This window comes from Protopterus annectens, chromosome 1.part0 (genome assembly GCF_019279795.1).
Source record: "Protopterus annectens isolate FY-2018-M chromosome 1.part0, PAN1.0, whole genome shotgun sequence".
Classification (NCBI taxonomy): Eukaryota; Metazoa; Chordata; order Ceratodontiformes; family Protopteridae; genus Protopterus; species Protopterus annectens.
Genome location: NC_056725.1, coordinates 1,296,621,774 through 1,296,634,532, shown reverse-complemented (window position 1 = coordinate 1,296,634,532; position 12,759 = coordinate 1,296,621,774). Strand labels below are relative to the sequence as shown.

General features: G+C 39.4%; 1 protein-coding gene across 2 annotated transcripts in view; it reads left to right on the top strand.

Annotated features, from left to right (window-relative positions):
• The window catches only part of LOC122797711 (cytochrome P450 2D15-like), a 955,177-nt gene that overhangs the window by 615,124 nt on the left and 327,294 nt on the right, over positions 1-12,759 (top strand). For both annotated transcript variants that reach the window (XM_044066247.1, XM_044066252.1), the window contains one exon: positions 1,323-1,496. In XM_044066247.1, coding sequence (XP_043922182.1) covers positions 1,323-1,496 — 174 coding nt within the window. The remainder of the gene's footprint in view (positions 1-1,322; positions 1,497-12,759) is intronic.

Genomic DNA, 12,759 nt, shown 5'->3' with positions numbered 1-12,759 from the left:
CATTACAAACTGAACATTATTTTCAGGTCCAGAGCAGCTTTTGGTTCTGCTGTGTTCAGGAATATCCTTCCTTGAGGGACTCCCAAGTTCCTTTAGTAGCTGGGGACTCTGTTCTTTAGGTTGAAAAGCAAATGAAAGCAACAACATCAGATAAAAAAGGTATGTACTCACCATAACATTCCATCTGTGTTATTGCCTCTCATTTGCTCTTCAACCTTCCCTCCCTCCACCCCCTTGCCTTTTCAAGGACCTAGCAGATATTGCTTTGGACAGATACTTCTGCTTCCTTTGAACTCCTGAAGTATCCTAACTTAGTTGATTCCTTTATGTTAAATAATGTCTCTTGCCTTTGGGTGTTTTGATTATGTGATGTACTAGGTTGCAGCAAACTCAATCTGAGGGACCTGGAGAAGAGGGGTGTCATGGGTAGGGGAGGAGCTCAGATGTTGAAGCCTATGGCTTTGGTATACGGCCGAGTCAGATCTGATGCTCAGATCCAAAACCCATAGGTTGAAGTGCAAATGAAAGACAAGAAATTAGATGTAACATTATGGTGACTGCATAACTTCTTTTTACCTCTGCTAAAATTTTGTTATACATTAAATCTGCTAAGAATGTAACAGTGTTGTATACAGGAAGTGAAATGAAGTTATACTTTTACTGTTTTTTTTTTGCAGTGACACAAAGCCTGCAAAATGGGCAAATATATTTCATGTTTCATGAAAATCTTGCATGTATACATACTAATAGTGACTGTATCAGATTTTTATGTATTTCTGCAAATGATATTTGAATAGCACAGTTATGTATATGAAAATTATGAATACTGAATATATGTTACTATGTAACTAAGCTCTTGCCTCTCTTCTTCAGTCATTCTAGTTCTGTCATACAGTGCAGTGCGATATACTGTTCTCAACAAAAGCAGGTGCAGTACAAAGACATTTCAAACATTTTCCTATGGTATTACATGAAAGCACCTGCAAATATTTTTGTTCCGTACTACACTATTCTGTTTACTTTTTTTTTTATTACTTGCATCTGTCATGTTTTCTGTTGTCCCCTGGTGTCTGGACTATGGATGAAAATAGCCAGATAACCTGTTAATTTTCAAGATTATCAAACTGAAACAAAAACATTTAAAAATAAAATAAATCACTGGAATAACTTACTCTTGTATAGTCAATACCCTGTTTTTTTTCTCTGCAACATCGGTCACAGACTATAAATTCACATTTAATACTCATTTTGATATGTTATCAGTCTCGATCATTGCATTATTTATGTTGTCTCATCTGTCATTTTCTTTTCTTATACTGCAGGTGTTGAATCATATCCCCTGGGCTATTCATTTTCCTGGACCTCATCAAAAAGTTATTAAAGTTCAACACAAAATTAAAGAGTTCTTGTCTGTCTTCATCAAGCAACACAAGGAAACATATGATCCATCTGAGAAAAGAGATTTCATTGATGCTTTCTTAGCAGAAATTGAAAAGGTAGGTGAAACTCATAATTGCTGCAGTTTTTCACAGTTCAGAAAATTACTTACATAAATACCAACCCTGATATGTAAAAAGTGAAGCAGTAAGGCAAGATTTTAGAACTATGACCCGCTAGTTAAAGAAGGTTATTTATGAAAATAAGTTATAGTTGGGAAAGAACATTTATTTGAGCTACTGAAAAAATATAATTTTGTCTTTTTCTTGGATTTTATATGTGCTACTGAGTATTACAAGTGTAAGATACTGGGTTTGATTCTCACCTTGTGAGGCAAATATCTTAACCATTAAGCCAGCCCCCAACCCCCAGATGTTATTACCCTTTCCAAAAACAATTCACATTATTTTGGTTTAGAAACACATAATTTATTTTGTTTTTATACTTTGTATTCTTTGGAAATGTTAAGTATTAATTTCATAAGTTATAGCCAGATTATTCATCAATGCAGCTGTACCAGGCAAGGTAATTCACCTGTAGATTAAATTGAAGACTGCTAAATGAAAATTATACATTGCTGTTTTGGTTTAAGCAACCAGAGAAAAGCATTCCACTTAAATTAAACTTGCAGAACTAAGTATAATACAAAATACAACTTATAATTAGACGTATATTTGTGTTATTTTAGATATAAAATCTTCATGGTAAAGCAGAATCTAAAAACAGAGCAAATGCAGAAATGATGGCAATACAAAACAACCATTCTCTCTTTTAAGTTGCAGTATTGCTTACGGTTTGACATAGCCTCCTTTGAAAGTGTGACTGCAAGAATTCTGATAGATCAGTATCTGAGCCAATTAATTTCATAGGTTCATAGGTTCATAGATAGGTACTAGGCTGTCTGCCCGAGGGCATTTATAAGCCTAGTCAGAGTGTGTCAGCTTTCGCCACCCCATTGATTAATTAACTGATCCTCTGTCAAGCAGAGCCAATGAAGTAATCCCAGGGATGTATTTTCTGTTACCCATCCACTTGTCAAGGTTTCTCTTGAAGGGTGTTAGTGAAGGGCTCTGCCTGATGTAATTTGGAATTTTGTTCCAAAGCATGGGGAGTCTTTGTTACAGGAATCTATACCTCCAGCATGTTCTGTTTATTGTTGTGATGAGGTTTAGCTCACTAGAGCGTGTGGCTCACAGTGACTTGGATTTCTTTAGGTGGAGCATGTCCATCAATTCTGAGTTGGACATGGCTTTGTAAGTCAGGCAGAGATCACCTCTGAGCAAGCGGTATGCCACTCAGTACAGCTGGAGTTTTTTCAGTCGGGCTGCATAGGACATATGTTTGACACCAGTAATCCTCTTGGTGAGGTACTTTTGTGGCCTTTCCAGCTGTTGGAAGTGTCTTGTGAGGTACATCCCAAATGGGGCATTGTACTCCATGATGGGTCTAATGAGTGACGAGTAGAGGGGCACTATAACCTCTTTATTTCTAGATGCAAACCCTTTAGTAATTAGATGGACCACATAGAAGGATTTCCTAACTACTTTGGCAATATGATTGTCAAAGGAGAGATTACTATCTACCTGGGTCCCCAGATCTCTTATTACCTCTTCTGTATTAAGGGGGCTGCCACCTATGTGGTAATTCATGGGTATTTTATTTTTCCCAAACGGGATGACTATGCATTTTTTGGCATTTAGCTTAAGGTCATGACTTTGACACCAGGTGTCCTTCTCAGTAAGGCCCTTTTGGAGGATGTCTGTGTCAGCCGGAGAGTCAATTATGGCTCCCAGTTTGCAGTCATCGGCGAACTTGGTTAGCCACAGTCCTCCTGTGTTTGCTTGTATTTCTGAGAAGTATATGCCGAACAGTAGGGGTCCCAGGACCGAGCCTTGTGGGACACCACTTGTGACTGGTTTAGAGTCGGACCTGGACCCCGCTATTCTTACCATGTGAGTTCTGTCTGTAAGCCAGTTGGCAACCCATCTTGTGACATAAGGGTTTATGTTCAGGCTGGTGAGGTTTTCTGTAATACCCGAGTGGGCGAGGTCAAGGTAGGCTGTGAACCACCTTTCCCTCGTCTATGGCCTTGGTGACTGTCTCGAAGAAGTCCACTAGGTTTAGTAGACATGATCTGCCCTTAACAAAAGCTGAACTGGGTCGGGTCAAGTGTTTGGAGGTACCCAATGTCTTTGTTAATGTGTTCCTTGATGATGTGCTTCATAGCCTTGCAGACCAGGCTAGTCAGGCTTATGGGGCGATAGTTACCAGGGTCAGTTGTGGCCCCTCCTTTGTGGAGAGGAATAACTGTTGCTGTGTGCCATTTTATGGGCACATAGCCTGTGGAGAGTCTGAGGTTGAACAGCGTGTTTAGGTGGGGGTTTCGTTTGTTCTGTAGTTTGTGCAAGACGCAGCCTGGGACACCATCTGGTCCCATTGACTATGTGTTTTTGGTTTTTGAAAGGGCTGTTTTCACCTGTGCATCTGTGATTTTTGGGGCACTACACTTTTCCAGTATTGTTGTGGGCCCTTTTGGAGATGAGAGGGGGGTGAAGTTTGCACTGAATCTATCTGCCAGGATGTTGGCAATATCAGTAGGTTCAGTATATTTTGTGCTATTTTGCACTAGTTCAGTGCATATCTGTGAGTTGCCACTTAGATTCTTAACATAGGTAAAGAAGGCTTTGTGGTTATCTTTTGAATCCTTGGCTATTTTTCTTTCGAAGTTAGCCTTAGATGATTTCATGAGGGACCTCAGTTTCTTACTGATACTGATCAGGGATGTCTTTCCTTCTTGGGATTTGCTTTTTTTCTGAACCAGTTTCCTCCTTCTATTGTATAGACTGTTTATTGCAGGGGTCCACCAAACTGGTTTCCTTCTCTTAGAGGAGTGAGTCTTAGTTTTGCTAGGGATGGCACGATCCATGCATCCTTGTAGGTGCTCATAGAGTGCATTTGTAAAGGTTTCTGCATCTTGGGCAGCGTTATCCTTTAGCATGGGGGCTGTGAAACTTACCACCTCTGTCTTAAGTAAGGTGAACTTTGCTTTGGAAAAGTTTTTTTTACTGTAGTTTCCTTAGCTGGGGGTGGCGGTGGGGTGTGGACATCCAGAGTGATTAGTTTATGGTCTGATCTAATCAGTGATGGGTTGACCTCTGGTGTGGAACACCTGTCGCCCATGTTGTTGATGAACAGGTCCAATACGTTTTCACCTCTGGTAAGGGAGTTTACCAGCTGATCCAGGGCGTTTGAGTTGATGAATTCCAGGAAGCGCTGGGCCTGGGAATTTGTACTCGAGTAGTTTTCCCAGTGAATGGTAGGGTAATTGAAATCGCTCAATATCAGAGTGTTTGGTAGGACCTTCATGTTTTCCAGTGTCTCCAGAAAGGTGGAGTGGTGGTCCTTGGTCATGGAGGGTGATTTGTAGCAGGCCACAATTTGCCTTGCAGATTTGCCCGATGTTAGCTGCACATGGATGATCTTAGAGGTATCATGCTGCTCCACTAACCTGGAGGTGTAGATATATTTGATGAATATGGATACACCCCATCCTTTTGTGTTTGGGTCCGTGTTCTGTGGCCGAAATATGTGGTATGAGTTCTAGCCCAGTAGTGCTGGGGTGCTCTCTGGAGTCTTGAACCAGGTTTCCGTAACTGCACAGATGTCGACTTTCTCCATACTGAGGAGTGCTTCGAGCGCGTGCATTTTGAGATTTAAACTCCTGGCGTTGAGTAGCATAACCCTCAGTTCTTTGTTAATTGTGCTGTTTACGGAGGTGGGTTTGACTTTTGAGCCTTGCCTAAAAAAGGCACTATGGGGGCAGTAAGAGCCTTGGCCAGTATTCGAAAGCCTAGGGGTGACACGTGCAAGCCATCTCTTGTGAAGCAATACTGCTTGTCGAGCATGTCATCCCAGGCTGACAGACACTGGATCATCTTTGAATGACACCAGAAGTTTAGCCAGTTGTTGAAATTGATATTTTTTCTTTATACTGAGGTATCATTCTTGGTGAGATCAGGATGCTACTCAGGGTCAGGGGCATACCAGCCTGGGCTATATGATCAGAGAGCTCTTCCATGTCTGTTTTCATGTAGTCTAGGGAGGTACGTCTCAGGTCATTCACACCAACATGAACAATGACAGAGTCATATTTGTACTTGTTCTGGAGTGACCTGAGTGCTTGTATTATGTGGCGGATTCTGGCTCCCGACAGGCAGCTAATAGTAACCTTCTGCTTGTCCAGCCTAGTGAGTGGGACATCAGTGTGCCTGACTGTAGAGTCACCTATTACTAGTGTGTTAGGTATGTTATTTCGCCTTAAGGGCTGTGATTGTGCAGCTCACTGATTTTGTGTTTTATGTGTTGTCTGGTTTGTGACGGGAAGTGCAGGTTGTTTGGGTGTCTGTTTTAGAGGTCTCTGATGCTTTTGCAGGTTTTTATTTAGAGCCTTCAAGTATGATTTTGTGTATTTATGTGCATTTTTTGCCAGTGCTGTTTTAGTAGGTCTGTGTGTGGCTGGAGTTGTGGTGCAAGTGTTTACCTTCTCCTCTTGACTGTCTCTTCCAGTCTTGGGTGGAGACAGCTTAGCTTCCAGTTTGGCTGTATAATTGCATCTCTCGCATATGTTAGTGTTTTGTGGTAGGAGGAGAGGGTTGTCTGTGTACATGAGGCAGTTGTAACATTGCCTCAGGATATCCAGATTCACCAGCTGGACTGGAGAGTGCACCTGAAGTTGCCCTTTAGTCATGCCTGAATAGCAGGGTGAGCTGCTTAGTCGCTTGATTGGTGATGGGTGAATAAAGAGCCTTGCTCTGCTGGGCAGTCAGTGTCAGGGTATATTAATGCTTGCTATTAGGTCTGAGCATATGCTGGGCTGTAAGATGCTTTTTGAGTGCTTAGGTTGAGAGTTAGACTAGTTTCAAGGGAAAAACTGAAGAGAAGACTTAGTGGAGCCGGGAATAATTTAACCATAGCTAACCGGCACTGCCCGGTGCGCAAAACTGTGCAAACGTGGTTTTTATAGTAGGGAAATGAAAGATAGAAATTAGCCCAAAATGGCCAATAAACTAATAACTTCTGGGCTGGAACCACTCCTCCAGGGACAGACCTGTTGCTCAAAGCTCCCCTTTCTCACAGGTGAACAGAGAAACTTCCTTCTATCCAAGTAAGGTATGGGCAACTCAGAAACTAGTATCACAGCCCTGAATTCAGCACTAGCCTGAAAACTGGACTATACTAGCTTAGAAAGTTAGGAAACAAGGAATTTTTTTGTTTTTTGTTTTGTTTTGTTTTTTTTTTGAAAAGATAAGGCAAAAACAGTAAAAAAAAATACACTTAAAACAGCTTTAAACGACTACAAATGATCAGAACAGGCTATCACACTTTAGTGTGTAGCCTACAACAGTTAAACACATTATTTAAACAAAAACAACATTTTAAGAGTGCAAGTAGACAAATAAGTACAATATGTGAAAAAAACAAGCTTTTAAATCACAATAAATGCTGGAAAATCTGCGTTTAGGCGGAAAACAGTAAAGTACAGCAAGAAAGTACAGAAAACTGATATTTAATCACTCCAAAGTCTCTCTCCTAAGCTAGAAGACTTGTATCAGTTTAAGGCTTTCTAGTGCTACCCAGTAGGTTAGTTACAGGAAGGATGGGAAACAAGCGGAGATGTGGTATTTTAAACCAGAAAGTTGAAAGAGACAGACAAACTGTCCAAATGGTCAATAAACTACAATTTCTGGGCCAAGAGCCTCTCTTCTCGTGGTAGACAGGCTACCTAGTGCTTACCACTCCCACTGATAAGCTAGAAGGCTTTACTCCAACACAGAAAGGCTTGCAGGGCTCAAAAGCTTACCAACAGTCCTGGATACAGCAACTCTGTATCTGGACTAGTCTAGTTACAGGAAAGGTGGGAAACAAGCGCAAGTGCGGCTTTTAAACCAGAACATTGAAAAAAGAGATGGAAAAAAACTGCCCAAACGGCCAATAGCTACAATTTCTGGGCCAGGAACCACTCCTGTTGATAGAGAATATGCCTGGCCAGATCAAAACAAAGACAAAGATTAAAGACAAGGCTGGCTTGTGCAGTAAGGCTGCAGTAAAAAGGGCCTGTTAGCACAATCATAAGACAAAATGAGGAAAAACCTCATTATCAACTAGTTTATTTGTCTTTGAATCAGTTGGTGATTACCACAAGCAATAACAGCTGCTTTTCTGCAGTCCTTAGAGTAATCAATGCTGGTAGCCTATGCTTCATATTAGCACAATCACCTCCTCATTCATTCTCCCACACACATCCACACATCCCACATACAAAATACACTTGCACACATGCGTGCACACACACACACACACACACACACACACACACACACACACACACACACACACACACACACACACACACACACACACACCACCATACCTCTTACCTGTCTCTGAGTTGTCTTCTAGTTTGACACAGTGCCTTGTAAATCATGAATGCCTACAGTCAGTCAAAAATGGCAGACATTATAGTGTCATCCTTCTTATTGCTCAGAAAATGCATTGGGATGCATGGCCTGTTCTATTACAGTTTTAAATGGGATTAGAGTAATATTAAGAAAGACACCCTCGTGTCATTTCTTCCCCGGCATTGTCTGGAAGTCTCAGCATTGCCACTATACATCATGGACCATTACAGCTAGTCAGTAATGCCAGACATTAAAGTTTTAAAATGTCATAGTTATTACTATTCCATGCTTTGTGCTCCAAAGCTTTGTAAGTGGATTAGGGTATTAATCATGATTATCCCTTATATCTAGTGTCTTACTTACAGTACATTTTTTGCATGGTGCAACCCATTGTTCTATTAATTTTGGAAGTGACTTAGGGATATATTTCACTGTCCCTTTTGTCTAGTATCCCCCTAAGTATTGGGATTGCTCTTTAGTCAAAGGGAATTTAGGTATGGCAGCCACACTTCACTCAAAGACACACAGACACACACACACACACACACACACACACACACACACACACACACACACACACACACACACACACACACACAGTCACTGTACATCAAAAACACACCCCTCACCCAGGTCACTCATGTATATACCCACACATTCACCTACGCACACACATGAACCTACCCTCCCTAGCCCCTAAATAACTCCACTAATATAACCACCAAGGCAGACAAACACTTGCACACACATCACCTTACACAACTCATACATCCACATACACTGACAAATGCAGTAACACAAACATATGTACATTGATAATGCTACCTATCTGTTAAACTTTACTGTAAACTTACCTCTGGTGCTGTCTCTCCTGTTGAAAGTGATAGGTGACCAGAAAATTTTGATGATAATGATTTATACAGCCAAGATGTGAGTCACTTAGCTACATAAATCACTTACCACAATTATTTCCAAAGGAGAGGTCATGGCTAATTACCATATACCACTCCCTTAGAAGATCTCATTAGTGTTTGTGGTAGACTAGAAAGACAGCCCACTGCAGTTCTGCACCACTTTAAGTTAGGCAGTGCAGTCGGGCTGTCTAAGAAATGGAAACGGCTGTCACCAGCAGTAAAAAAGGCTTACTACTGCCGGTAACATTTCTGAAAACCTGGCTTAAATATTAACACTTTTAAATGTTACAGTAGGTTTTAAACTGTAGTCCAAATGGAATTCCTTGAGCTGGAGGAGGTTTAATGATATTAAAGGTATCATTCCTGCATTTCTACAGCAGCTACATCAAAGTTGATATATTTTTCTAAAACATTCAGAAGACCGGACTTTTGTTGGTTGCTTAATTTAAAGTTGTTATAATTGCAAATGTCCAAACCATGTGCTGATTTTTGCCCTAAAATAATGATGTGCCACTTATGCTAAATGCTTTGACATAGCTATTTTCCTGTTCAGAGGATTATGATTGTAAGCACTGCAATCTTTTTGTTTATTAAAATGTCCTTGTGAATTTGTTTGATTTTGATACAAACAGCCTGTAACAGAAATAAGGTTAATTATAAGTAGTCTGTGTACTACAATCCATGCTATCTCATAGAAAAAAAAAAAAAAAAAAATATATATATATATATATATATATATATATATATATATATAGGCATATATGCATGTATGGATCTTCATCTTCTTCTAAACATGGAACTTCATGTAACCTGATGTAACCAAACTTCATTTCCAGGAGATGAAAACAGTGAAAGCTGAAATACCCAAACCGCACATTTTTCCCAGGGTAAGTAAACACTTGCCCAAACTTACACAAAACACACACCAGAGTAAGTAAAACCTCCCACTCCCCCCAATATGTGTGTGTGTGTGTGTGTGTGTATATATATATATATATATATATATATATATATATATATATATATATATATATATATATATATATAAACACTTTGAAATGTTGGGACCCACTACAATGAGTTCCAAGACAACAAAGACTGAATAGCTGAAAAACAGACATATAATCAAAGTTGGCCATTTCTTAGAATTTTCCCTTGTTTCTAAGGTAAGGCAATTTCGGAGTTAGTATATATAAATTTGGGTAGTGTGAGGGGCTTGCCCCCCTTGCAAAAAAAGAAGTTTAAAGGAGATGAGAGATTTTTTTTTTAAAAAATTTATTTCTAAATACAAAGCCCTATCTGTAGAGAACTGGTATTTTGAGAAGTGTATTAAGGATCATATTGTTCCTAAGGGGCTTAGGTTAAACAAGTTCCCTAATAACATTAATTATGACAATGATTTTTTTAAAGAAATATGTGGTGCTTTTAATGATTGTGGTTTGTCAGTTTTAAAGATCATGATAAAACACAATTCCAAGGTTATGCAGGACACTAAACATGAGATAGATAAAATAAATGGGGAAATTATGAATGATTTGTTGTTTTCTGTGGATGAGCACAAACAAACATATTACAGGGTACTGCATGACACTGATATTTACACTAATAGCAATATCAGTAGGAAACTAAAAAAACTTGAAAGAGATATTGCTGATTACAATGCAGGGACAGCCTATTTTATGGGTGAAAACAGTAAAGGGCCAAAATACAATGGTGGTTATCACAACCCACAGGCACCCAGGGCTAATAGAAGAGTGGACCGTCCTAGAGCATTCCAGAATGATAGGAAATGGCATGACGGGCAGGACAGGAACTACAATAGGTATGAATGGAATAGGGGGGGGGGGTACCAAAACACGCAGTTTAACCAAAAATATCCCAGGTTGGTTAGGAATGAAGATGCAGATTTACTGCAAGACCAGGGTGCTGTTGATGAGGTTAGGAGATCTGAAAGGATCAGGAATAGGTAACAGCAACCTTATTCTATGGCGACAGCAGCTAATACCAATTCCAGCCACGTGGGTAGGTATGGGGGGGCAAGAGGATTTTTAAACAGCTTAGACCATGACAAAGCTCACAGTAATACGGAATGTAGTGAGACATCTAGGCAGATTATATATATGCACAACAATTTTAACATTTTTAACTATACTGACTTGGTGATTGATCAAAATTATTTTAATTTATTTACAAAAGGTTTTTCGTTTGTCCCTATGAGGAAACCAAGTATAGATAAGTTAATTTTAGATGTTAAAATGTTTACTAGGAAATTAAATCTCATGCACATACATAGTGGGGATACAACCACGAATGAGACAGTTTTTAAAAGGCATAGTGTTTGGAACCCACCATTACACTTTGAGATAGCTAATTTTGAAAGTTATGTTATGAGCAGGATTAGGTTGGATTACAAGGTCAATGAAGGGGTGACATGTAACTTGAACAAAAAGGAAGAAAAAGTACTGTATGATTTAAGTAATAATAAAAGTGTTCGAGTGATGAAACCTGACAAGGGAGGGGGTGTTGTGATTATGGAGACCTGGGAATACATCAGGAAGATGAAGGAGATTTTAGATAAGGACCAAAACCACAGTATCGTGACCAGAAATGAAATCAACATTTTTTATCAGAAAATAGATTTAATTCTAGAGGACAATCTATTTACTGGGTTGATGGATTTGGCACTATATAAATACTTGAAAGTGGTCAAACCAGTTGTTCCAGGGATCTTTGGAATCCCCAAGACACACAAATCTGTACAGGATCCCCCCCCTGAGACCTATAGTGGCTTTGCAGGGCTCAAAGACTCAGCCCATGGCCATTTATGTGGATGCTATGACTAAGAATATTTACTCAAGATGGAATCACATTTTAAAGGACTCCTGGGACTTTTTAAGTAAAATCAACGAGATGGTTTTTAATGAAGGAATGTTTTTTGTAACAATAGACGTAAAAGAACTATTTACAGTTATACCCCAAAAAACTGGATTAGAATGGTTTGAAAACACCTTAGTGGAGATGGATTGGCTCACACCTGGTGAATTTAGGAATGTTTTGGTTAGCATGGAATTGGTGCTTACATATAACTTTATATATTTTGAAGGGGATTACTATCACCAGAAAGAAGGTGTGGCCATGGGATCGGCCTGCGCACCCCGTATATGCAAACATTATTATGTTACACTGGGAAAGGGAATATGTTTTTAAAAGTGAATATAATCAATATATTTCTCAATATTTTAGGTTCCTGGATGATATATTTATTTTTTGGAAAGGAACCAGGGAGAAAATTGAGGAGTTTATAAGTTATATTAATGTTACAACATCCTTTTTGAGGTTTACACATGAGATAGAAACAGAAGTAACACACTTTCTTGATGTTAAGCTTACTAAGGACAGGATAAACAAGAAATACAAATCCAGCATTTACAGAAAAGAACACTTTTCGAATTCCTACCTGCACTACCATAGTAACCATCCCAAACAACTTAAGAAGAATATTGTCAAAGGTCAGATGATTAGGATGGCCAGAATGATATCGGATGAGGAAGAATTTTTAAAAGAAATTATTCATTTAGAAAAACTCTTTAAGGAGAGGGGGTACCCTAGTAATCTTATCAACTCGGTCAAGGGAACTGTGGTATCGGGTAGGGGAACTAGATATTACCCCCTACTAAATGGGGAGAGTCAAGAAGCTGTAGCAACCATCGGTTGTATTGAACAGAGCTTGAAAGGTGTAGAAGAAAGACAGGAGGAGGTGGGGTTAACACCCTACTTGACTACCACATACTATTATGGAACCTTTCGGTTGAACAGGGGGATACATGAAACCTGGAATGTTTAAAAACATAGCTACAAAAACTGATGTTTTTAAAAATAAACTGAGGTTCAGTTACAGGAGAAATCACAATATTAAGAATATTTTGGAAAGGAAAGGAAATACTATGACA